This window comes from Meles meles, chromosome 5 (genome assembly GCF_922984935.1).
Source record: "Meles meles chromosome 5, mMelMel3.1 paternal haplotype, whole genome shotgun sequence".
NCBI classification, from domain to species: Eukaryota; Metazoa; Chordata; class Mammalia; order Carnivora; family Mustelidae; genus Meles; species Meles meles.
The window spans coordinates 144,050,563-144,077,558 of record NC_060070.1 but is presented as its reverse complement, the minus strand read 5'-3'; the positions used below and the strand labels follow the sequence as shown (position 1 = coordinate 144,077,558).

Genomic DNA, 26,996 nt, shown 5'->3' with positions numbered 1-26,996 from the left:
GAGTAGGGTCCCCGCCTTCGCCTTCGCCTCGGCGCTCGCCCCGCCCTGGCCATTTCCGCCGCTGCGCAAGCCGGGGCGCCTGGGGCGGGGGGCGGGGTCTGTGAGGGGGGGGAGGAGGCGGGTCCGGGGGCGGGGCGGGGGCGGGGCTCGGGGGCCGGACCGTGGGGGCCAGCGGCGGCGCCGGAACCAGCTGCAGGCTGCTGCTCGCGCGCCAGGTAGGCTTCCCGGGGCGCAGAGAGGTTGCGGGAGAGTTGGCATGACTTCCTAGGTACGAGCCTGGGATCGGATTCCGGACTGGGGCGTCCTGACGAGCGTGGGCAGCCCGGCAATCCGCGCCCTGAAATGGGGTTCAGGAAGCAGAATGGGACCTGGGAATAACAAGGTCGAGCAATGAATGACCTTTCTGAGTTAGTGATTTAAAGTGCCCCCCAAGCATCGTTCCGTATTAGTGCTTTTTAAGATCAGAGAAGTACTTGCTAAAATAGTGAGTGATGCTCTGGGGGCGGGGGCGAGGGCGGGGGTGGGGGAGTGGGAACCGGGGTGCTGTGAATATTCGGTCTTGCTCCAAGGTTGTTAGGCACGTGTATGCATAACTAAAAATTCACTGAGCCGTACTCAAAATCTGCGCACTTTAGAGAAGTTATTATTCAATTTGACGTTTAAAAATAAATCTAAAGCAGAAACATGTTTGTTTGTTTTTTTTTAAGTGAGAGAGGAGGGGCGCCTGGGTGGCTCAGTGGGTTAAAGCCTCTGCCTTCGGCTCAGGTCATGATCTCAGGGTCCTGGGATCTAGCCCCGCATCAGGCTCTCTGCTCAGCAGGGAGCCTGCTTCCCTCCCTCTCTCTGCCTGCCTCTCTGCCTCCTTGTGATCTCTGTCTGTCAAATAAATAAACAAAATTAAAAAAAAAATAAAAATAAAAGTGAGAGAGGAAACCAGACTTGAGAGTCCATCCAAAGAGGACTTAGGGGGGCCAAACTAGCACATCTTCTTCCGTGTATGGGTAGGAACAGCTGTAAACTTCGCCTTTCCTGATTACCTATAAATTGCACCTTTAGCTTCTTATAGAAAGAAACTTTTTCTTTCTCCCAAAAAACACGTGGGCAAGTACACATTGAGATGCTATTAGAACAGCTAAGAAGCGGTTAAGTTATGTAAATGATGTTAACTTACATTTCTAGTTTGTGTGAAAGAGATAGAATTGTCTAATTTCAGGTTGCCCTGGCTCTGTGTTGAAATTATGCTTCCCTTTTGTTTTATGTAGAGAACTGCTTTATGAAGCCTTGAACTCAGGTTCCAAAGTCTGTGATTGAAGATGTAGATGGGAGAACTAACTCTCTCTCGCTTTTCCCTGCTCAGTATAATCAGATACTTTCCTCTGACCTCTCAGAAAACTGAGAGTCACCTCCTGACATCAACAGGACCTTGCAAAAGCATTTATGGACAAATATTTTCAGAGAAGAGAATTTATGTTCCCAATGTGGGGGGGGGGGGGCTTCGCCCTAACTCCTAAGCCCCCCTGGAACCAAATTTTGCAGTAAAGGGAACTTTTCTGAAATGCCTGCTTGTAGGTGATGTTTACGATTCTCTGATAAATCATTAAATTAGATCCGCCAATAATAGCATGCTAGTATAATCCAAACCAAATTAGTTTCACTGATTCAAAGGGAATGTTAGAATTAATCAAGTTATATTGTCCTTAGTATTACAGAGTTCACATTGAAAGGACAGACATCTTCCTCATACCTTCAGATATATTTGCAGTTATGTTTTTGTGTCCTTTTTTCCCCTCAGTTCCTTTGTGTGCATTTTCCCATGCAAAAAAGAAACTATGAGAAAATTATTTGAAAATTCAAACTTATGAAATAGAGATAGGACATCAAACCAACATATCTATTTTCACACCCTCTTGAAACCCCACTAGAAAAACAACAATGTTTTTTTAAAGGCATAAACCATTAGGGTAGAGAGAACGGATGAGGAGATAAATGCAATAAAATATTGAAATCTAGAAAGCAGATGGAGAAGTGGAAAAGGATTTTGCAGACTGAAGAAAGCTAAATTCTAAACCAGCAATGGGAACAGCCAATAAACATCCCTATTTGCATTATAGAATCCCCAAATGCTCGGGAATTAGACGAGTTTCCTCCAGGACGTAGAAGGGTATGATTGAAACTAGAAACATTGCTTGAAATTCTGCTTCAGAAAAGGCTAAATCCCCAGATCCTTTTCCCAACTTCCCACAAGGTAACTGCCTGTCTCTTGTGGCACCAGCAGAGTTTGGGGGAAAGGCTTTATCCCCTACAGAAGGTAAGGACTCTGGACAGGGGAGAGACAAATATACAGCGGGGGATTTGAGTACCACACTGAAAATGGAGACTAGTTGAACACAGGTAAACTGAATGTTGGGACCCTCTCTCACTTCTATCCTTTCCTCATGTGGCCCCCAAAACTTGATCCTGATAGTGGGGGTTGGGAGAGCCATCTACGGAATGTCTGACCAGTCAAAAATAAATAATAATAATAATCATCATCATCATCATGACATCTGGGTTTTCACATGAAATCCACTCCTATCCTTACAGTGAAGCTTATAGTCAGTGAGCCCACCCACATCCTTAAACATCTAATCAGCTTTTGGGGACTACTCTTAAACAGAAGCAGATAATAATAATTTCTAGGCATTTGAGGAAAGTCACTAGTTGGAAAGACAGAAGACAAATTAACAGGAAAAGTGACTTGTAAGCAGCAGAATATGTAGAGAAGAGGAAATATATCCATTCTATATATGAAATAAGAAAATAATATAAAAAGAACATCAGAAACAAATATATTCTTGAAAATGAAAGACTTGATGGCAGGAAAGAAAAGGCAAATAAAAAGAAATTTTATTTAAAAACTAAATAGAAAGGTAGTAAGATAAAAATTAAGGTGGTCTCTGAGAAAATAGAGCAACAAGATGAAGAGCTGGAAAATAGAAAAAAAATATGAGAAATTTGTAATACTAGATCATGAGGTTCTACTGGCAAAATAAAAGGGGTCCCAGAAAGAAATAGATACAAAAGCGGGACATAAATCATCTAAATAATTCAAGATTTTTTCCAGCATTGAGGCATATGACCTTCCAGATTAAAAGAACTCAGGAAAATGGTAGAAAACAGAAAACAAAAAAGAAAGCATAGAATTACGAAATTGGAAAAACTAGGGGCAAAGAAAAGCCTTGCGAGAGAGAAAAGCATGTTGGCCTCATGGACTATATCAGAATGTCTTTGAACTTAAGAAACATCTTTGGAAGCTAGAAGACAATGGAATGACTTTTTCGAAATTGTGAGAAAAAAATAATTTCTAACGGAGAATTCTATACCCAGGAAAACTACCCATCAAGGATTGAGAATAGTACGAAGATATGCAAAGTCACAAAAACCTTTTTTCCTATGCCCCTTTCTCAGAAAGCTGTTGGCAGTCGTGTTTCACCAGTGTAAGGACAGCTTAAAAAAAAAAAAAAAAAAGAGGAAAACATAGGATAGAAGAATCAGGAGATTCATCGAGAAATAAAGAAATCTTTAGGATGATGATCGAGAGAGAGAATGCTAGCTATGCACTGAGTGTGGAAAGCACCCAGGTCAGAAGTCTCTGGAAAGTCTCCTCAAAGAGGGTGATTTGGTAGAATATCTTATATCAAAGAGATTGAGAGTATCATTAGGGTTATTGGGGTAACTGGTGGAGCTTGGAGCTGAATTGGTAACAAGTACACGGGAATTTTATGAAGGCAAAAGCAAGGCAGTTGTTAACTACAGAATAAAAAGTTGTCCACAAAAGGAAAAGTAATCATAGAATAATATGTGCTTTAGTTGTGAATAGTATTTACCTGGTCATAGTCATGGGTACTCCAAAAATTTAATCAAAAATAGGATATAGTCAGAGGAGCATGCGAATCTTGATCTTGGGGTTGGGAGTTTAAGCCCCACATTGGTTGGAGAGCTTACTTAAATAAGCAAATAAATAAACTTTGAAAATAAATAGGCTGTGTCTATGTTGAAAGGCTGGGGGAAATGAGAAGTTGGATGTGTGTTGGGAAGTTGAAGGAGAGTGAAATGGGTTTCATTTCTCCATGTTATCTAGAAAGGAAAAATCAAGAAGATAGAAAATAAGCTTGCTATTCTGAGATACAGAGTTAGATTTCTAGACTCAGCTAAGGGAGTTCAAGATGGTTGCCTTTCTCATTTGAACGGGGGCTGCTATTTTCACAAGTCTGAATCTCTTTCAGTCATATGCATTACAATGGCTAAAAAATAAGTCAGCTTGAAATGAAATATTAAAAACTGAAGAGCGAGATGCTAGAGAAAATCCTAAACTTACAAAAATTATAAGGTGTGGCCTGCCTCTTTCTTTTTTCTTTCTTTTTTTTTTTTGTCCTCTCCTTTTAAAAAACTTAAGCCCTTAGAACTCTAACATTAAGATATAATTCTATTTATTTAAAGATCCTTCCTAATATATAATAGGTGTGCCTCTGCCATCAGACTCACTGAAAAGTAATTTTTCAGATGGCTTTTCTTTGGATGTGAAAATAATTTTAAAAGCCAGACTGCTAAGGACAATAGGTTTGTATTTCATTCATCAGTAGACTTGCCATGCCCTTGAATGACAGCGACCCGAATATTCTCGGTGCAGGTGTTGGAGCTCTCTGCTTGGAAGGCAAAGGCGTCTCAGGAACCATGGAGGGTATGAGAACTTTCCTTGATGTTAAAGAGTACCCCAACCCGGAGGTACAGAGAGATCGAGTATTGACTCTGGAAGAATGGCAAGAAAAGTGGGTGAGCCGCAAAATTGGATTCCATCAGGAGCAAGGGCATCAGTAAGAAATGTTCAGTTTATGACAGAGAAACGCTCTATTAGAAACTGACTTTGGGGGGCGCCTGGGTGGTTCAATGGGTTAAGCCTCTGCCTTCGGCTCAAGTCGTCCCTGGGATCAAGCCTTGCATCGGGCTCTCCGCTCAGTGGGGAGCCTGCTTCCTTTCTTCTCTCTGTGCCTGCCTCTCTGCCTACTTGTGATCTCTGTCTGTCAAATAAAATAAATAAAATCTTAAAATAAAATTAAAAAAAAAAAAACCTGACTTTGGAGGGGCACGTGGGTGGCTCAGTGTGTTAAGCCGCTGCCTTTGGCTCAGGTCATGATTCCAGGGTCATGGGATCAAGCCCCGCATCGGGCTCTCTGCTCCAGGGGGAGCCTGCTTCCTTCTCTCTCTCTGCCTGCCTCTCTGCCTACTTGTGATCTCTGTCTGTCAAATAAATAAATAAAATCTTAAAAAAAAAAAAAAGAAACTGACTTTGGAAATAGAAATAGTAATATAGGGACACATTGGACGGATTTTACGAAACACGTGTTTAGTTTTTCACGTTTTGGCGTCTCTGCCGTGTCACAGGTTGATGGGCAATCTTCTCTCTTCCCAGGGTGTATAAATAAGAGTGTGACTTGCATTCACAGGCGTCTCAGATTTATGAAATACATTTTTCTTTTAGGGCCCTGTAGCATCTGGGTATTGGTCATGCATGTTTATATATACTGCAGAAGCCCACATTTATGTATATATCTCTTTATACTGAAAAGTGGTGTTCTTTTTTTTCATTTTTTTCTTTTCTTTTTCTTTTTTTTTTTTTGACAGAGAGAGGGAGTGAGCATGAGTGGGAAGGGCCAGAGGAAGAGGGAGAAGCTGGCTCCCCGCTGAGCAGGGGACCTGATGCAGGGCTCCATCCCAGGACCCTGGGACCATGACCTGAGCCAAAGGCAGACGCTTCACCGACTGAGCCACCCAGGCACCCCATGAAAAGTGGTGGTGTCCTGACTTTGCTGACAGTATGTGTTCAAATGCAAAGTGTTATCTGTGTGGTGGCGGAGGAGAAGCTGAGAGAGGTTATTACGAGAGCTAGGATGCTGAACAATGGATCGGTAGTACGAGGCTTCAGAACAGTAGCAGTATATCTGGGCCAGCGCTAGGGAAAGCGGTCAGGCTTGTTCAAGGGAACCGCCATGACTTTCCAGGGGATGACATCATCGTCATCATCATCATCATCACACCTGCACACTGAGTGGTAGCTGGGCATCTCCTCAGAGCCATCATATGGGTTATCTTTGTCATGTGGGTGACCTTAGGAGAGCCACGTCTCTACAGAGGGAATTAACTACAGAATTAAACTTCTCAGAGCTTCATGGTCTGAGACCCTGGCACATGTTTACAGAGCTTCCCATGAAACGAGTGTTGAAAAATCCACGGAGTCCCCGGAACGCTCCCTATACCTCTTTCTCTCTGTCTCTCTCTCTCACACACACACATTCAAAAATTAAAGAATTTTCAAAACATCAAGAAAAAATAACTTCAGGTTACTAATGAGGAAAGCCCTGGGGTCAAGTCAGATTCCCTACTCATTAGCTACGGGACTAAGTGAGTCGTTTAACCTCCCTCCTCCTTCATATATAAACTGGAGAGAAGAATAATGAATGTTTTCTACTCTGTAAAGTTGTGGGGAATATTCCGGGAGATGATGTATGATGAGTACTTGGCGTCATCCGAGTATAGTCTTTTCCTCCACGCACTGGGCTAACGAAAACAAAAAATATATTTTTTCCTCCCCAGGCTATTAAAGAAGCATTTGGATACTTTCCTTAAGGGCGGGAACGGACTGAGAGTATTTTTTCCTCTTTGTGGAAAAGCGGTTGAGATGAAATGGTAAGAGCAAATAAGCATTCGTACACTTCCTTTTCTTGATGACAAATGTGTTGAGTGAATATTTAATAGGATGTAGTTTTAAAAATCCCATTCTCAGGAAATGCACAAGGATTCTTTATGTCCAATAGACTATCACTGATGGGTTCATAGAGATAATATTCTCAAACAGTAAGACACAGTACAAACCACTGGTGTGGTCTCGTCTTTCTCTGTATTGGGTTTCTAAGGAAAAATATATATATATAGTTTGGAACCAGTGTGGTGTCTCAGGGGGTACAGAGGACCAGCTTTAGCTCTTACCTCTGCAACATCTTTGTATACAGTTTCATTTTTGTAGGTGGTTTAGGAACTTGGCTGAGTTAATTTTAGATATTTTTAACAGAGGTGGGCAGAAAAATTCAAAATGAATTACAACTCTTTGGCAAGACAATGTGTAGACCATGGTTCAATGTGGCTCTCCCTTCCCACTACGAGGGCATAGGCAATTATTTTCAAGAATCATTTTATAAAACCAGTGATGAGGAAAGTAATTCTTGTGAGTAATTCTCTGTGATGAGAATTCGCTTTAGTAAGCCACCATTACTACAGATTACCCTGAAGTCACAAACCCAGCAATCAGTTTCTGTACGGAACTCAGCTGCAGTGAAAATGCGTGGACACTATTTTTTTTTTTTATTTTTAAAAGATTTTTTATTTATTTAAGAGAGGGTGTGAGAAAGGGGAGAGTCAGAGGGAGAAGCAGGCTGAGCCTCCCAGATGCCCTGCACAGACGCTGTTATACACACCAAGATGTACCACTAATTTATAAGCTTGAATGTTGAGAATTGTGGCCATTAGGCAGGAAAGAATGTTTCCAAGTCTTTATAAAAGAGATTAGTATATGAAAAATCTAGTAACTTAGAAATGCCTGTTTGCTATAAAAATGTAGGTGGCTGCCCCAGAGAAACCCGAATGCGTTCGGAGCTGGTTTTCCAGGACAGATGTGGCCTTCTTACAGGCAGCCCACCCACGTGCTCCCCTCGTAGCTGAGCGTTTGGGACATGGCCGTGGTGGCCTCAGATTCTGGTGCAGCCACAGACTTAATATTTAAACTATATCGCTAGACTTACACCTCACCGACTCACTGGACTAGAAGAGTTCTTTGAAAACTACTTGCAGGAAAAACATTAACTCTATAAACAGATTGTCTTACTGTCCTGTCGTGAAGTGTTAACAATTGAGGGCTAGCAGAGGGTTAGAGACAAGATTAGGAAATGGAATGATAAAACAGACAATCAAATGTGCTTGTCGAATATCTGGGGTCTAAAGTCGTTTGTAACAAAAACACCAGAACAAAGCCATTACCATGGCAGGTAAGCTTTTGTATTAGAGGGATTTTCCATTTATGTATCTAATTTGTGTCTTGTGGTCTGTCCACATATCGGGCATAAATAGATAACTATGAAATGAGGCCCAACAGCTTTAAAATAAAACGTTTAACACCTTTTCTTAGGTGTTGTTTTTTTTTTTCAGTTTTTTGGTTTTAGTTTTTTTTAGGGTTTTTATTTTTTTGTTCCTTAGGACAATGTAGTCCAACGTAATTCAGCCTATGTCAGTCTCTAAGAAGCTCTGCTTTTATCTGCAAATGTAAATAAATAAATAAATAAAAATCCTCACAACCAGGGCACCTGGGTGGCTCAGGCAGTTAAGTGTCTGCCTTCAGCTCAGGTCATGATCCCAGGGTCCTGGGATTGAGTCCCGCATAGGGCTCTCCGCTGAGCAGGGAGCCTGCTTTTCCCCCTCCCTCTGCTGCTTCCCCTGCTTGTGCTCTCTCTCTCACTCACTTTCTTTCTCTCACATAAATAAATAAAATCTCAAAAAAAAAAAAGAAAGAAAAGAAAAAAAAAAAAGATCCTCACAGCCAGTCTGGGTAACTTCGCATGGAGAATTAAAAAATACTAAATTGTCCTCAAGTGGAGGCTCTCGGCTAGCTGAATTGGAACAGCACGCACCCTCGGTCTCACAGTCATGAGTTCGAGCCCCACATTGGGCGTAGAGCCTACTTAATAAAATAAAAACCTCAATTATTTAATAAAGAAGTAAATAATAAAATAAGACATTAAAAGATCTTCTGGTATGTTAACTTACAAATTTAGCCAAGTTATTAATGTGTCTATTTTAGAACTGTAAACAGTTTATGCTCTGACCTTGTTGAAAGTGATAGTCTTGTGTGGGCACGAGGTACAATCAGTTCCCCTCTACCTCTTGTTTTGAAAATGCTAACTTCAGTCGGACTGCATTGATAAGTCAGGGAACAACTTGAGCATGATGCGAATTTCACATTCGCTTATGTGTCATTTTGTGTGCAAGAAGCTTGAGGTAAGAGCAGAAAACCACACGCAGATGAATGCAGCCTAGTGTGAAGGGACAGGACGCTCCTGAGCACAGTCCTCCAGCAGCTCGCGGACACCTAGGCTGATCTGTGTGCTGCAAGCCCCTCCCAGCCACGGAACTTCCCAGTAATATCCCCTACCCCCTACAGTGCCCAGTCACTAACAAACTGCAGCCCTGCCAACACGCTGGGGTATTTATATATTTTGTAACCATTTTATATATTTTATAACCATTTCACACGTTTAAAACACCGTGCCACCATTTCTGTTAGGTTTCTAGCGCGCGCTCGCTCTCTTTTTAAGATTTTATTTTAAAAGTAATCTCCACGCCCAACATGGAGCTTGAACTCACATCCCAGAGATCGAGAGTCATACGCTCCACCGACTGAGCCAGCCAGGCACCCCCTGTCTTTCCTCTTTTTAATGTGGCCCTGGCAGGGTTTGTTTTTTCCCCCTTATGCATTATTGATTCAGGTTATTTCTAAAGTGGAACTGTATATTTTTGAGAAAATCCTGATCCACAGAGACAAGTGACGGCAAATGTGTAACAGCTTTTTAAAAAAATTGAAAGTATAATTGACATATAACATTGTGTTAGTTTCAGGTGTGTAAGAAAATGATTTGGTATTTGTAAATCTGTAGTTACAGCATTTTTATTTTTATTTTTTTTGTGATGAGGACTTTTTTTTTTTTTAAAGATTTTATTTATTTATTTGACAGAGAGAGATCACAAGTAGGCAGAGAGGCAGGCAGAGAGAGAGAGAGGGAAGCAGGCTCGCTGCTGAGCAGAGAGCCTGATGCGGGACTCGATCCCAGGACCCTGGGATCATGACCTGAGCCGAAGGCAGTGGCCTAACCCACTGAGCCACCCAGGCGCCCCGTGATGAGGACTTTTAAGATCTATTCCCTTAGCAACTTTTAAATGTTATTAACTGTAGTCACCAAGCGGTGCATTACATCGCCATGAGGCTTATTTATTTCATAACTGGGAATTTTGACCCCCTTCCCTTGTTTTGACCATCCCCAGCCCCCACCTCCGGCAACCACCAGTCTATTCTCTGGATCTATGAGCTTGACTGGGTTTTTTCTTTCGTTAGATTTCACACACGAGCGAGACCATACAGTATCTGTCTTTCTCTGTTTAACTTACTTCATTGAGCTTAATGCCCTCAAGGGCCATTCCTGTTGTCACACGTGGCAAGATTTCATACCTTTTTAGGGCTGAGTAATATTCCTCTGTGACAGAGTTTTTCAATGTTGTACTCCACCCCCCTTTTCCTTGTAAGCCTTTTGGTTTTTATGGCTTGATTTTTGCACAGCATAGTGATTTTTAGGGATGCCTATGTTGCATTATAGCAGAACTGACTGTGTTTATTTATTTGAGAAAAATCAGTGCTGTGCCACTAACACTGTTTCCTCTGGAGTCCACGATCCCACGACTGTGGATTCTGTAATTATAAAGCTTACCAGGAAAACACAAGTTATTTGCAAATGGCAGTTAGATAAATTTCTGGGTAGTGTTTATTGGCGGTAAATAGAAACTGTAAGATTATAAACATGGATGCTAATGTCCTAGAGCCCTATTCTCTAGCACGGCGGCTACTAGCCACATGTAGCTATTTCAATTTAAACTAAGTCACACTGAGGGTACCTGGATGGCTCAGTTCACTGAGCCTCTGACTCTGAATTTCGGCTCAGGTCATGATCTCGGGGTCGTGAGATGGAGCCCCACTGAGCCCAGAGCCTGCTTGAGATTCTCCTTCTCCCCCGCCCCCCGCACGTGGCATGCATGCGCACTCTCAAATAAAGTCTTTAAAAATAAATAAATAAAACAATAAACTAGGGGTGCCTGGGTGGCTCAGTGCGTTAAGCTTCTGCCATCGGCTCAGGTCATGATCTCAGGGTCCTGGGATTGAGCCCCGCATCTGGCTCTCGGCTCAGTGGGGAGCCTGCTTTCCCCCGACGCCTGTCTGCTTCTCTGCCTACTTGTGATTGCTCTCTGTCAAATAAATAAATAAAATCTTAAAAAAAAAAAACAAACAGTGCTCGCTTCGGCAGCACATATACTAAAATTGGAACGATACAGAGAAGATTAGCATGGCCCCTGCTCAAGGATGACACGCAAATTCGTGAAGCGTTCCATATTAAAAAAACAAACAAACAAACAAACAATAAACTAAATCACACTAGCCACATCTCCAGTGCTCAGGAGCCAAGGTGGTTAGTGGCTGCTGGATTGGATAGTACAGGTGCAGACCCCTCTATCAGCACAGAGAGTTTTGAAGGGCAGGGCTGATTTAGAGAAACTGAAAAGCATTTCTAATTCACAGGATACAGGGAGCTTGGGTGGCTCAATCGGTTGGGTGCCTGCCTTCGGCTCAGGTCATGATCTCAGGGTCCTGGGATCACACCCCATGTCAGGCTCTCTGCTCAAACAGGAGCCTACTTCCCCCTCTCCCTTTACCTCTCCCCCAGTTTGTGCTCTCTCTCAAATAAATAAAAATCTTTTTAAAAAATCCCATAGGAGGCACGCCTGGGTGGCTCAGTGGGTTAAAGCCTCTGCCTTTGGCTCAGGTCATGATCTCAGGGTCCTGGGATCGAGCCCCACATTGGGCTCTCTGCTCTGCGGGGAGCCTGCTTCCTCCTCTCTCTCTGCCTGCCTCTCTGCCTAGTTGTGATTTCTCTCTGTCAAATAAATAAAATATTTAAAAAAAAAATCCCATAGGATGCTTTTAAATTGGAAACTCCTCTAATCAAACCCATTTGTAAGTAGATCAACATTTTAAGGTATTAGTTTTCCAAATTTTTAATTTTTCCTGAAGTCATATAAATCAGTTTCTCAGAATTCAATGTACTAGTAAGTTTCAGAATAAATAGATCCACTTCCCTACAAGTTCTATGAAACCCTATGACCCCAAATTCATACAAATCCCTTAAAGTTAAGGGAAATGAATGTTTATAGGGATATAGCCTTTTATTTAGTACTGTATTTGGAATAAAAATGTAAGTGTAAATATGATTTCATGCAGGTTTGCAGACCTAGGACACAGTGTTGTAGGTGTGGAAATCAGTGAACTTGGGATACGGGAATTTTTTACAGAGCAGAATCTTTCTTACTCAGAAGAACCCATCACGGAAATTCCCGGAGCCAAAGTTTTCAAGGTTTGTTTTGTTTTTGGTAAACACCGATTTCCATATCCCCGTAAGAAAGGCTTTTCTTAGCATGGGTTATTATACAAGTGTCACGTGACTCCACTTTCCCACACGGATTCACCCGGACATTATAGAGTTTAAGGACTAGAGCTGAAAAAGATAGGTGATCGCCAGACACGCACAAATGTATACAGCAGCTGATATCAAAGTCTGTCTATACTTGTGGTTTTGGTTTGCGTTTGTTTGATTTTTTTAATTTATAAACAGGCATTTCTAAAAATGTCTTGTGCCACGCCCTGCATAAGACACTGAAGAGATAAAAACACAGTCCATGCCCTAAAGAATCTCTTCGCTTAGGAGAGAAGAAAAACACAGAGGAAAGCTGTTTGTCATACACAGCTAAGCGTAAAGACAGAGGGCAAAATGGGAGCAACGACGAGCCGGGCAGGAGCAGGCGGGAAGGCCAGTGCATGGTCTCAGATGCCCTGGAAGGCTGGTCCTTCATTCTGAGTGGTAAAGATTTTAAGGAGGAGCATGACTCAGCTGGATTTTTCTTTTGAGATGAACCATCCTTGCAGCCTCAAGGAAGAGAGACCAGATGGGAAGCTGTGAGTGGAGGTCCGGGGAACAGCTCTCGAAGGCTTGCCCTCGGAGGGCCATAGGGCGTACAGAGGGACAGGCAAATCAAAGCAATGTTTAGGATGTCAAATGGCAGGATTTAGGATTAACTGAGTGGGGATGAAGGGGGAGCTGAGTTTGCATCTCCAGCCCAGATGCCGGGAATGGACTGCGGAGAATAAAAGAGAAACAAGCTGAAGGGGAAGAGAAAATGCGTTTTGTTCTCAGGATGATGAGTTTGGGGCTGGCTCAGTGGATAGAGCACGAAACTCTAAATCTCCAGATTGTGAGTTCAAGCCCCATGCTAGGCACAGAAATCACTTAAAAAGAAAATGGATGAGTTTAAAAGAACTGTGGAATGGTGAAGGTGTAGGTGGCAAATGGCTTTCTGTCTGGGGGGTACTGGGCAGCGTTGGGGCTGGAAGTGATCGATGTGGGAGTTGTTTTCATCCTGTGATCACAACGAGCCAGGGAAATGGCTTCGCCTGCTTGGGGTAAGAATGTGGGAATTGAAGACCACTCAAATGAGAACAAGCAAGGCCGTTTTTTGTTTTTGGGGGGGTTTTTTGGAGGGTCCAGCTTCTGAAAAAGCTCAGAGGCAGGCAGGGGGTGGGAGAGCTTCGTGCTGGAAACCACAGGGAGGCCGATTGGAGGCTGTGGACACCAGGGAGGCGGACGGGAGCTAAAGAGAGGGGGCATCCTGTGGGATTGGTTTGGGGAGTCTATTTGGCTTTCTCTGGTTAATCCTGAGTCGGAACGGGGAAAGGTGATGAAACTTAGGGAGGCTGGCAGTCACGGACACGTCATCGAGCAGAGACTCTGGCTTGGCTTCCCAGGCTAGCTGCTGCAGTCGGTCCAAGCTCTCTAGTCCGACAGGGTCTGGCCTTCGTCCGTTGGTACATTCAGTCTCTCACAAGGTACTCTGTTTTCTAAACATTGAAACTAATTGCAGGTCAGTAGGAGGCTTAATAGTACTTTATTGTACAGCTTCCTCCCACCCTGTTCTCAAACCAGCCCAGGAGTTAACTCAGTCCAAAGACGCCAGTCCTGGAGCAGTGGTTCTCAGCCTCGGGGGCACGTGTACAAAGGCCTCCTGTGGATCTTACAAAACTCCCGGTCCCAGGGCTCACCCCAGACCCACAGAATCAGAATCATTGGGGGTGGGGCTAGCATCAATGCTGTTTAAAGCTCCCCAGAGTTGAGACTCACTGCCTGTCCTCTCTGCCACCTCGCCCGCCCCTCTGGGTGGCCCCCCACAGTGCTTCCAGACTGGCCTTCAGAGACCCTTCCTCTACTCCTAAACCCCTGTTGGTGCCTCAGTTCAGAATACCATCCAACACGTGCATGTCCTGACCTCTCCTTCCTTGCCCTTCACCCAGCCCCTAGCCCCCAGCTTCTCACATGCCCTGGACCCAGCGGAGTCCACGTCCCTTTATGCCCCTGGACTGCATCCCCAGCCCCCCCATAATGTTAGCAGACACTCCCCGGGCAGCTCCCCGCTCCATCTTCTGAGTCCCCACGTTCTCGGGCACACAACCAGAACAGCCCAGGCCGTCCTGTCCTTAACGCATCCCCGCCCACGCCTCTCTGCTCTACTAGGCTGTTCTCACTGCGGGCAGAGCGTGCGTCAGATCCACACCCACTCCCTAGAGCCCCCGGGGGTCCTGTCCACCAGGGGCTCAGGCAATAGACGCCCACTAGCCCATGAATGACCGAGAGAAAAGCCAGGAGCCCACACAAGTGTACTTTGCACAAATGCCTTTCAAAGTATCTGACCTGCCACTATCAGCCTGCCTGGTCGTTGGTTAACCCGTTTATTTACCTTGAACAGTGTCAAAATATCAGGACTCTGCTAAAGTCAGTATCGCTAAAACGGAACAAACCCCCCAAATAATCACTAACTCATCTTCAGGATTAACCTCGCTGTGATTTTTCTCTTTTGAGTGGATCCCAGAGAACCCCAGACAGGCCAAAAAAACAAACAACAAAAACCAACTAACCAAACAAGCGCAATGAAAGTAAAAAACACAGCGCTTTATTTATATATCTATAAATATATATTTATAGATATATAATATATATTTATATTTATACATATTTTTATTGAATTAAATATTATTAATTTTATAATAAATATTAACTATTAAATTAAATATATATTATATATAGATTTATATGTACATAAATAAAGTGCTGTTTTTAATATTTATTTATATATAAATAAATAAAAATATATGTTTATATATAAATTATATATATTATTTATATATTAATTATAAATAAATATATATTTATATATTAATACAATTGTAGATTGTACAATGTATATATACATACAATTGTATGTATATAAATATATATACAATTGTATATTTATATATTATATATTTATATCTAATTATTTATAGTAAGGTCTTATTTTATTTTCCATTAAGAAATTTCTTTGCTACAATTGTATTCTTCATGTTTCATTCCATATTCTCTCCCCGCCACCTTTGCTGTGCCTTTCCCCTTTATCTTTCCCTAACCATTCAGGTAGCTCCTAAGTAAACAGCTTTTTTTTTTTTCCTTGACTTTCATTACAGAACTCTAAAGGGAACATTTCGTTGTACTGTTGCGACATTTTTGATCTTCCCAGGTAGGACTGAATCCTACGTCTGTACTTTGAATGCCCTGGGTGCTCGCCAGGCAGTGCTGGGGCGGGGCGGAGGGGGGGGCTTTCGCTGACCCTCGCCCACTTGGGGTAGCATCGATGAGAGTCTCTGGCCTGTAGTTGTTTGGACCACAGCCTACATGTCTGCACACCTGATAGCTTCCAAAATATGGAGAACATTGTTATGACTGGAGGCTGGGCGGGGGAAGGAAGGAAGAGCAAGACAGTGTCTTCGCTTCACACCTGATCGGTTGTAGAAAGGACTTTCTAAGTGTAGAAGGTTGTCTTACCTCCTGAAAGGCCCTGATGCTTCCTCGGGGGGCTGGGAGCAGGTTGTCACAAATTGCCCTGTAGCTCTCCTCTGCGCTCCCAAGTCAGATCAGAAAGGGGAGGCTACTGCCACAGCTCCTGAAATGGAAGGAGCTCCTCACACCCACATCCACGCACCCCTGCAGAAGCGGGGAAAGCAGCCAGAGATGGAGATCCCTTGACAGCTGGTGCAATACCAGCACACGCCACTAGGGACGCTGTGCTGCTGGTTGGAGACTCGATTTTTTTCTTATGTAAGATGTATTTCTGTTTCTTTTTCTTCCTGCTAGAGCCAATATTGGCAAATTTGACCGGATCTGGGATAGAGCAGCATTGGTTGCTGTGAACCCAGGCGATCGTGAGCGGTTAGTAATTTGGTTTCTTTAATTACGCTGGCTTTCCCTTTGGGCCTTGTTCATTTAACACGCTGTACTTTTCGTCAGCTCCAGAAAATCAGTTAAGACTTTCACTAGTTTGAAACAGCTTCTTGTATCTGGAATTGGAAGACCTAAATTAAGTACCATCTTTGTGTAAAAAGGATAGGATTTGGCCGTGGCTGTGGGGAGGTGGGATAGGCTTGTGGCTCTTGTCACTTCCAAGCTGTGTTGCCTTGATCCAAGCACTCAAGTTCTCTGTTGACTCCTCTGCAAGATGGCGGGGTGCTTGCTAATAGGGCCCCCACTCCCCCACCCCGCCTCCACTAACCTCACCTGGCACCTGTCTGGGGCACTTGCCATGTGACAGGCATTGCTTGAAACACTATCAACACCTTCAATCCACCAAACAACCCTGTGGGGCATATGCCCCATTATTCCCATTTTACAGATGGGGAAAGATGGAGTGTGGAGCCCAGCACGAGGCTTGAGTTATGGTCAGAGAGATCAGGTTGCATGACCGAAGTCAGGCAGCTGGCACGCGACAGAATTCAGAGTTGGACCTGGGGAGTTTGGTCGAAGCCCACGCTCACCATCCCCGCCTTATTCTCCCTGCAGGAGTCATTGTGGGGGTTGAAGGGAAGGACGGATGTGGAAAGTGTCTGGCTATTCTCCGTAGCTGTCTGAGTATTAGCTGCCATTATGTCAGAGCTTTGGTTACTGATGTTTTTGACCATTCTTACTGTACTTTTATGAGAAAATAAAGTTAAAACATGAGAAAGCATACGGAGTAAAACATGGCCGCTCCTATGTACTTTCCAATCCAAATATCACTCACATACTTAACTTGGAGATAGCATATAAATGTTGAATTATATCGTGGGATGGAGGCCAACTCTTAACACATGTCTAAAGGCTTGCATCCACGTCAGTGAAATAACATTTTTATTTCTTAAAAATTAATTATTTCATGAGTCAAACCGATTGCTAAACATAATCTTTAAGAAGACCATGCCACATTTTCTTTTTTGTCCTTAAAGATTTTAAGTAATCTCCACCCCAATGTGGGGCTCGAACTCACAGCCCCAATATCAAGGGTCCCCTGCTCTGATGGAGGCAGCCAGCCATGTGCCCCTCATGTCATATTTTCTTTTCTTTCCATTCCCCCCCGCCTTTTTTTCTTTTTTTCTTTTTTTTAAGTAGGCTCCACACCCAGCCTGGAGCCCGACACAGGGCTTGAACTCATAACCTTGATATCAGGACCTGAGCTGAGCTCAAGAGTCGGACACTTAACTGACTGAGCTACCCAAGAGCCACATACATTTCCTTAATATATATTTTCCTTTAGTGATAATTCACACTCCTGTGTTCTTTTTTCTTTCTGTTGCCACTCCTCCTCCTTCTCCTCTTTCTGGAAGCTTTCCCTTCCTCACACGCCTAGAGGCCATCATTCCCTAAGTGACCATCCTCAGCGTTTTCTTGTATCTGCCTGTCTCTTACCCTTGCTTCTTTCCTGAGCCCTTCAATTCTGTTACTTTCATTCCGTCATTCAGCAAACGTACTAAGTTCCTACCATGTTCTAAATACATACTGTGCGCCACGTCGGGGAAATAATGGAATAAATCGTGCCTGGTACCTGCCTTTCCCCTTGTTCTCTTTCCAGCTCTGTTCTTCCACCTGGACGTCCACATCACATTTCAACATCTACTTTGCATTTCTTGTGTGACGTCCGTGTGCTTTGGCAACTCACCGTATCCCACGCAGCCGCTTTGTTTCCATACAACACCACGTATGTCTACTGAACCCGCATCTGCTGGATGTCTACCCTTGTCGGTGTTTCCCTCTCCCTGACGATGTTCCTCCTCTTCTTGGATTAGTCCTTGCAGGGGCTTTGATTTGTGGGCTCAAATCCACAGGGAGGGGAGCAAACTGGAAGTCACAGAGCTCACTCGAAGGGCAGACCAGGCGCACTGTCTAATTTCCCCCCCAGCTGACACCGTTTATGTCTAGCACATAGTAGGAGCTTAATAAACACATGTCAAATGAATGAACGAAAGCCGATTAGACTCAGAGCAAAGGAAATCCACTGTTTCCTACCAGCCACGACCACCTCCTCTGTCCTAGACATAAAGGGCATCTAAGGGGAACCACAATGAGTCGTGAAACCCATCTAGAAGTCTTGTTTAAGGCGTTCAGTTCTAGCTTGGCCATTCACTCTGTGTCCTCCCTGGTTCCTCCTCTCTCTTTTCTCGAAGCCCAGCCCTGTGTGTGTGTGTGTGTGTGTGTGTGTGTGTGTGTGTGTGCACAGCTGAGAACATGTTGGCTTCAGAATAACCAGAATAACAGCTTCTGTCAAGCCAACAGAAAAATATGTTTCTTTATCTTCGTCCTGGTACTTCGCATGTTCAAACTGTATCTCATTCCTGTCATTAATACCTGCTTTGACGGCATGCAGGCAAGTCCTGAGCTGTTTGCTGCTGGGCCCCTCAGCTGTCTGGCTTGACATAAATCACTGGGGCAAACCTCTCTCATTTTTCTGAATTTTTTGGAAAATGATTGAGAAAGTCTGCATTCCAAAGGGAAGGAAGTGTGTCAGTCCTAGGAAACCCGGCCAAACCAGTCTGACTGGTCACCTTCTTGGGGGCGACACTTCTTCCTTCTTCTTTTTTTTAAAGATTTATTTTTTCATTTTGAGAGAGACAGAGTGTGAGCGGGTTGGAGGGGCAAAAGGAGAGAAAGAGAATCTCAAGCAGAACTGAGGGGGGAAACCAATACGGGGCTCAGTCTCCCGACCCTGAAATCATGACCTAAGCGAAACCAAGAGTCATTTGCTTCACAGACTAAGCCACCCCAGTGCCCCACTTCTTCCTTCTTCTTAAGACCAACAATCAGAAAGTTAAGGTTTTTCTTTTAAAGATTTTATTTATTTATCTGAGAGAGAGAGAGCCCACTCGCGAGCATGGGGGAGGGGCAGAGGGAGAGGCAGGCTCCCCGCTAAGCAGGGAGCCTGGTGTGGGACCCTGAGATTGTGACTGATCGTGACTGACCTCAGACACTTCACTGACTGAGCCACCCAGACACCCCAGGGTTTTTTGTTCAAAAGTTTGCTTTGGTCCAGCACTTTCTCTTGGAAGGATGTGTGACCCCTTCGAGCCAGCCCTAACTGGGGGAGTCAGCTAAAGAGAATAACAAAAACTAACCCAGGTGCTTACCTCACACCAGGCAGCGTTCTAAGCATGTTCTAAGCGTTCTAAGTCATGTGTGTAAACTTATCGAATAGGCACCACAACCTGTGAGTCGGTTCCTAGTCCCATCCCCGTTTTACAGTGAGGAAACTGAGGCCTGCAGAGGTTAAGAATGTGTCAAGCTCGTGTAGCCGCTAAGCAGAAAGGCTGGGCTTCGAGCCCCGGCATCTGGTGAAGCCCACACTCCTAGCCCCCATGTAAGCCCCTCCGTCCCCAGTTTCTCACAGAGCCTGGGGCAGGGGTCACGCTTCATCCAAGCCCAGCAGAAATTCAAGTGCCTGGAGCCAAGGCTCCTCCCTCGGAGCTGGGCAGGCTGTCCATCTCTGTCTGCCTGTCCCTCACGGCATCTCTACCTCCCTGTGTCCATCTCCTCCGTCCTCCTGCCCTGGCCATTCGGCTTCCCCACCACCTCTACCTCTGCTCCCGCATGTCTGACTTCTTACAACCCCCAGGGCCAACCAGCACACCCCACGAGAGCTCCAACTCCAGCGCAGTGACGACAGCTAACCAGCACCGCCTTCCTGGGGCTCTCGGTTCCGTTTCCCCGCACAGTCATCAGACTGGCCCAACTCCGCATTCTGTACTGGGTCCAGCTCCTGCTCCCGGTCACTGTGCTGATGGGCCCCGTCCCAGGCAGTGGCCCCGTTCTGAACCCGTGAGACCGGGCCGGGACGTGGCATCACCTGCACCCAGGACACCTACACAAAGGACCTGGCCAATAGCACCCAGGGTTTACATGGTATTTGCTGGGCTTTGATTTCATACTCCCTTGAATTTTTTGTGTCTTTTTTTTTTTTTTAATTTATCTATTTATGTTGGGGGGCGGCGGAAGGAAAGAGAGAGAATCCCAAGCAGACTCCCCACTAAGCCTGGGGCCAGACGGGGACTCGAGCTCAGGACCCCAAGATAATGACCTGAGCCAAAAACAAGAGTTGGAAACTTAACCCACTGAGCCACCAGGCGGCCCCGTTTATTAGTCTTGTCCCTCTCCAATGCGATGAGGAAAGGGGTTGTGTTTTGAACTTCTCACACATGCCCCTGGATATGGCCATCAATAAACAATAACCAGCCCCCCAGGATACTGCTAAGCTGCAGCATCCCGAGCCCTACAGCAGACCCCCCGCATCAGGCTCTGGGGATGGAATTCAGGCATCTTGGTTCCGGCAGTGCTGGGGTGACTGGTCCCCAGCCTGGTCCGGGACGCCCTGCCCCAGAGCTTTAGTGCTGTGTGTGTGTGTCCAGAGACCCGCATCAGGCTGGAAGGAGCCCCTGCTGGGCTACAGGTGACGTCTTCCGGTCTGATGGGCTCTGGAAGCCCACCCCCGTTTGAGTCCTGCCTTCACTCTTGCCCAGCAAAGGCAAGTGATGGAATTTGCCGACTATTTCTGACATTTAGGATGCGAGTCAACTTCAGGGGGTCGTTACGAGAATGAAACTCAGTAACGTAGAGGGCGGTGAACCTGGTTTCCCTCCCTGCCTCTCACCCCCTGCAGGCTTTGCCTTTGTGGAGAAACGTAACTCTTTACCCTGTTGTGTTCTTTTCAGCTATGTGGATGTCGTGCTGTCCCTAACGCGGAAAGGGTTTCACTACCTCTTGGCCATTCTTTCTTATGATCCCACTAAACACGCAGGTAAAGTTTCTTTTGTTTTTCTTTTTCTAAGAGGTTGCCTCATTTCCTGATTTAATTCTATGACACGGATAGCACTATTGGCTCCCAATTTAGATCACAGGAAGAATACTGCTTTTTAACCCACGGAGAAAAGTCTGGCTTGGGGAAATGGAAACTATAAACCTTTTTTCCCTCTTCCCGCCTGATACACGTTTTTCTTGTCTTCCGCTTCGTTCATGGTTCCCAGCTCCGACTGTAGAAGACAGGGAGAAATGGATGGCCCTAATATAAAAGAGAGGTCTCATGAGCTCTGGGGTAGGAGGAAGAGAGACTGTTTGCCCTGCTTGAATATAGCCTGTATGTTTCATCCCCGCTGTGGGGGACGTGTTAGGTGCACGCCTGCAAACACACACACAGACACCGCCTCTAGGACAACGGATGAGACATGGATGTGCGGCGGTAGGAGGTGTGCAGAAAAATCCCCGCACTATTATGGCTTTTTACTGCTGAAATTTTACCATTTATTACATTCTTTAATAATGATCGTTGTTTTGAACTTATCAAAGTGAGCTTTTCTTCTGGATTCCTTTTGATGGGTTTCCACGTTGTACGCTTAACCTTTGCCATGCCTGATCTTTTATTTCCAGGAAGAAGTGAAAACCAAATACATAGACTTTTATTGTAAAAATCACCTTTTTGATTTTTTAACAGAATTTTTACATTTTTTTTAAGTGCGGATTTTTATGAATAATTACATAGGCTTGTATTTTTTTTTTTTTTTTCTGTTTGAGTAAGTCAGATCTTAAAAGCTCATTAAAAGATGAGCCCTACGCCTGGGTGGCTCAGTGGGTTAAAGCCTCTGCCTTCGGCTCAGGTCATGATCTCAGGGTCCTGGGATCGAGCCCCGCATCGGGCTCTCTGCTCGGCAGGGAGCCTGCTTCCCTCTCACTCTCTCTGCCTGCCACTCTGCCTACTTGTGATCTCTCTCTGTCAACTAAATAAATAAAATCTTAAAAAAAAAAAAAAAAAGATGAGCCCTAGTGTCTACAATTAAGTCTGGAACAATCAGAGGGAAATGGAAATTAATGGAGACAGACCTCAGCCCTGCTAATCTGATTTAAATTCCATTCCTGAACAGAAAGCTTAAGGCAGGGCTTGTGGGCAGAAAACACAACAGGCTCTGTCTGGGGCTGGAATTCAGAATACCTCTTGAAAGGAGCAGAAGCTAAATTTTCTTTAAAGTAAATGGCCTGCAGCAAACTGGGAGGGATGTGTAGAGAGTGATTCAGTGTAGGAGTCACTGGAAATCAATACTTCAGAAGATGAAGGAAATGCCAAGGAATTTGTTAATGAACTTCATTTTGATTTTAAAATTCCCAAGTCCCTAAAACTAGACAGCAGCATGCAAAAGAATGAAACTGGACCACTTTCTATACACAAAAATAAGTTCAAAACGGATAAACGATCTATATGTGAGACCTGAAACCATAAAAATCCTAAAAGAGAACACAGACAGTAACTTCCTTGACATTGACCGTAACAACTTCTTACTACATGCGTCTCTTAAGGGAAATAAAAGCGAAAATGAACTATTGGGACATCAGCAAGATAAAAAGCTTCTGCACAGCAAAGGAAAAAAATCAACAAAACTAAAAGGCAACCTTTGGAATGGGAGAAGATACTTGCAAATGACACAGCTGCTAAAGGGTTAGTATCCAAAATCTATAAAGAACTTATAAAACCGAACACCCACAAAATTAAAATAATCCTGTTAAGGAAAGGGCAGAAGACATGAATAGACATTTTTCCAAAGAAGACATCCATATGGCCAACAGACACAGGAAAAGATGCTCAACATCACTCAGCTTCAGGGGAATACAAATCAAAACCACAATGAAATATCATTTCACGGGGCACCTGGGTGGCTAAGCGGGTTAAAGCCTCTGCCTTCAGCTCAGGTCATGATCCCAGAGTCCTGGAATCGAGCCCCACATCAGGCTCCCTGCTCAGCTGAGAGCCTGCTTCCCCCTCTCCCTCTGCTGTCCTCTCTGCCTACTTGTGTTCTGTCTGTCAAATAAATAAAATCTTAAAAAAAAAAAAAAGAAAAAGAAACATCATTTCACGTGCCTGTCAGAATGGCCAAAATTAACAACACGTCAAACAACAGATGTCGGCAAAGATGCAGAGAAAGGGGAGCCCTCGTGCACCGTTGGTGGGAATGCAGACTCGTGCAGCCACTCTGGAAAACAGTATGGAGGTGCCCCAAAAAGTTAAAAATAAAACTGCCCTACAACCCAGCAACTGCACTATTCGGTATTTACCCAAAGAATACAAAAATACCGATTCAAAGGGATACATGCACCCCAATGTTTATTGCAACATTATGTACAACAGCCAAACTGTGGAAAGGGCCCAAATTCCAAATGTTCATCGAGTGATAAATGGATAAAGGAGATGTGGTATATAGATATAGGGTGGAATATTACTCAGCCATAAAAAATCTTGCCATGTGCAACAGTGTTCATGGAGCTAGAGATACAATGCTAAGCAAAATAAGTTAGTCAGAGAAAGATAAATACCATATGATTTCACTCATATGTGGAATTTAAGAAACAAAACAGATGAACATATGGGAGAAAAAAAAAGAGAGAGAGAGACAAACCAGGAAACAGACTTTTAAGTGTAAGAACAAACTGAGGGTTACCAGAGGGGAAGTGGGTCGGGGGAGGGGTGGGGTGGTGAGGCGATGCGGGAGGGTGAGGCAATGCGGGGCGGGGGGGGGGGGGATGAGGTGATGCGGGGGGGGGTGAGGCGATGCTGGGGTGGGGGAGACGATGAGACGATGCGGGGGTGGGGGATGAGTGATGGGGATTAAGGAAGGCACTTGTGATGAGCGCTGGGTTGTTACAGGGAAATGATGAATCACTAAATTCTACACCTGAATATCACTCTGTATATTTACTAACTGGAATTTAAATAAAAACTTGAGAAAGGAGGGCACCCGGGTGGCTCAGATGGTTAAACGTCTGCCTTTGGCTCCGGTTGTGATCTCAGGTTCCTGGGATTGAGTCCCGCATCGGGTTCCCTGCTCAGCGGGGAGCCTGCTTCCCCCTCCCTCTGCCTGCCTCTCTGCCTGCTGGTGATCTCTGTCTCTCTCTGTCAGATAAATAAATAAAGTCTTTAGAAAATAAAAAAAAAAAAAAACTTGAGAAAGGAAAAATAAATATAAGATCCCAAGTCCCATGGCTGGCCCAGCCGTGTCCCCTAAGCTGGAGATGGGCACCTAACATTGACATCCCCTGGGTAAGCCAGTCTACTTCTTCGGTATAACACATGCAAAGGAGTAGCAGAGGCATCGGTCACGTCCTCGCCAGCCCGAGAATTAAGCCGAGTATGGAAGGATCCTACCTAAGTCCCCGGAAATCGGCTGAGCAGTGGGCCCTGAGAATTCCTCTCTAGAATTAGATCTGCAGAAATTCCTCTTCACCCTCTTTCTCTTTTACCTAGGCCCACCATTTTACGTTCCGGATGCTGAAGTCAAAAAATTATTTGGTAAGTTATTTCTATTTTAAATAAAGTCAACAATTAACTGTTTTGAGCTGTTACCACTGATTCGTCTCTGGACGCCTATAAAATCTGGAAGGCAGAATTCCTTTTACGGAAGAGTATTTATCCTAGAAAAGGGAACGATCTCTGTCATACGCCCTTTTAGCTAAGTGGTTGTGCTTGTGTGAGAGGCATTTGAAATCTTCCAGACAGAACGTGTGTTTCATTCGGGTCTTAGGAGTTCTAAGTGGTAATAGCAATCCAGGGGTCCATTTGCCCTTACCATTTCCCCATTTTCTTTAAAAACAAAAGCGGGGCACCTGGGTGGCTCAGTGGGTTAAATGCCTGCCTTTGGCTCGGGTCATGGTCCCAGGGTTCCGCCTGCTCCGTGGGGAGCCTGCTTATCCCTCCCTCCCTCACTCATGCATTCTCTCTCTCCCTTGCTCACTCTGTCAAATAAATAAAACCTTAAAAAGTAAGTTCTTAACAAAAAAAAAAAAGAGGGGCACGTGGCTGGCTCAGTTGGGAGAGTATGTGACCCTTGATCTCAGGGTCATGAGTTCGAGCCTTACATTGGGTGTAGAGATTCACTTAAATAAATAAAACTTGAAAAGAAAAGAAAAGAGGGACGCCTGGGTGGCTCAGTTGGTTAAGCGGCTGTCTTTAGCTCAGGTCATGATCCCAGCGTCCTGGGATCGAGTCCCACATCGGGCTCATCGGGGAGCCTGCTTCTCCCTCTGCCTCTGCCTGTCACTCTGTCTGCCTGTGCTCACTCTCTCTGACAAATAAATTAAAAAATCTTAAAAAAAGAAAACTCTTCAGTAACCCTACTTTTATAAAATGATTTGATGCATTTTTAGAAGAACCCCACTTGCATTCTTTTTTCTTTTTTTAGATTTATTTATTTATTTGACAGTGAGAGAGAGGGAGCACAAGCAGGGGGAGTGGGAGAAGCAGGCTTCCCACTGAACAGAGAGCCCAATGCCGGGCTCTATCCCAGGACCCTGGGATCATGACCTGAGCTGAAGGCAGAGGCTTAACCCACTGAGCCACCCAGGCGCCCCACATTCTTTTTTTTTTTTTTTTTTTTTAAGATTTTACATTATTTATTTGAGAGAGAGTGAGTACAAGCAGGGAGAGGAACAGAGGAAGAGGAACAAGTAAACTCCATGCTGAGTGCGGAACCCAACATGGGGCTCAATCCCACGACCTTGTGATCATGACCTGAGCCAAGATCAAGAATGAGATGTTCAACCAAATGAGCCACCCAAGTCCCCCTCCATTTCCTTCATTAACGTTTTGCTTGTTTCCTTTTCTTCTTGTTACAGGTTCAGTATGCAACATTCATTGCCTTGAGAAGGTTGATGTTTTCGAAGAAAGACATAAAAGTTGGGGAATTGACTACATGGTTGAAAAGTTGTATCTATGTACGGAAAAGTAAATGAGACAAGTGAAAACAAGTGATATCAACATGTTTTAGGGCAACTGACGGTTATGCTAAGGCAAGAAACTATACTGATGGCTCTTGAAAAAAATTATTTATAAATCACATCACAGATCTTTGCTCACAAATGTGTATAACTTTATAGAAAAGAATACAACTAAATTGGTAAAGTAGCTACCTTGTGTAACTACCGTTAGAAAGGAAAGTGTAATTGGAGGGGGTCAAAGAATATACCTGTTTTACTTACAGATTGCAAGAAAGTTTTTACAACCAGCATGTGTTGTATAATTTTAAAAAATTAAAAATTAAAGGGGCTCCCAGCTGTCTCAGTTGGTGGAACTATGTGAATCTTGATCTCAGAGTCATGAGTTCAAGCCCTACATTGGGTGTGGGGATTACTTAAAAAAATCTTTCAAAAAAATAATTAAAAATTTAAAGTGGTTTTTAAAAATAAATTTAAAATAATAAGTAATTTTTAAAGTAAAAATAAAAATAAATGCAATACATATAACTTAAGGAAACAGAATAGGCAGAGAAATGGATACTTTTTATGAAATTTAGAACCACTGAGGCCATGTAACACTTTACTAAGGTTCAAGGTAAAAGACCAAGAAATTTATATGAAATATTAGCTTTACTATAAATCCTCATCTTATCCTCAATCCGAGCAGGCCTTTTCACATATTTTTTCTCCTTAGATAATTTTATGGGTAACAGAATCAAGAAGCATATTTTAAAGTGTACTAAACAAACCAACCTATATGGAAAAGGATATTTTCCCCAAGCTGTTAAAAAAGTACAAATTTTGGGGGTGCCTGGGTGGCTCAGTGGGTTAAAGCCTCTGCCTTTGGCTCAGGTCATGATCCCAGGGGCCTGGGATCAAGCCCCGCATCGGGCTCTCTGCTCAGCAAGGAGCCTGCCTCCTCCTCTCTCTCCTCCTGTCTCTCTG

The 26,996-nt window shown here is 44.1% G+C and overlaps 2 protein-coding genes and 1 non-coding gene across 4 annotated transcripts in view; 2 read left to right on the top strand and 1 right to left on the bottom strand.

The window, feature by feature from the left end:
• The window catches only part of KDM1B (lysine demethylase 1B), a 97,470-nt gene that overhangs the window by 60,408 nt on the left and 10,066 nt on the right, over positions 1-26,996 (bottom strand). The gene's annotated exons all lie outside the window — the stretch shown is intronic.
• On the top strand, positions 156-26,961 carry TPMT (thiopurine S-methyltransferase). Of its 2 annotated transcripts, none has more exons than XM_046005461.1 (9): positions 156-215; positions 4,670-4,853; positions 6,631-6,723; positions 12,125-12,257; positions 15,452-15,504; positions 16,119-16,193; positions 20,993-21,078; positions 24,565-24,609; positions 25,932-26,961. In XM_046005461.1, exons 2-9 carry the CDS (start codon positions 4,714-4,716, stop codon positions 26,042-26,044), a joined length of 738 nt encoding a protein of 245 aa, XP_045861417.1. In that variant the 5' UTR covers positions 156-215; positions 4,670-4,713; the 3' UTR covers positions 26,045-26,961. The 2 variants fall into 2 exon arrangements, with proteins under 2 accessions (XP_045861417.1, XP_045861416.1); XM_046005460.1 differs by having other exon boundaries at positions 163-215; positions 4,665-4,853.
• Positions 11,138-11,244, top strand: LOC123942848. Its single transcript, XR_006818485.1, has one exon. It is a non-coding gene; the product is annotated as a U6 spliceosomal RNA (small nuclear RNA).

Bases quoted from the DNA above. Each gene is read 5' to 3' on its own strand.
- TPMT (XM_046005461.1), top strand. From the start codon at position 4,714: ATGGAGGGTATGAGAACTTTCCTTGATGTTAAAGAGTACCCCAACCCG. The intron at 6,724-12,124 runs GTAAGAGCAAAT...GATTTCATGCAG, and splicing joins AAAGCGGTTGAGATGAAATG to GTTTGCAGACCTAGGACACA. The intron at 12,258-15,451 runs GTTTGTTTTGTT...CTTTCATTACAG, and splicing joins CCGGAGCCAAAGTTTTCAAG to AACTCTAAAGGGAACATTTC.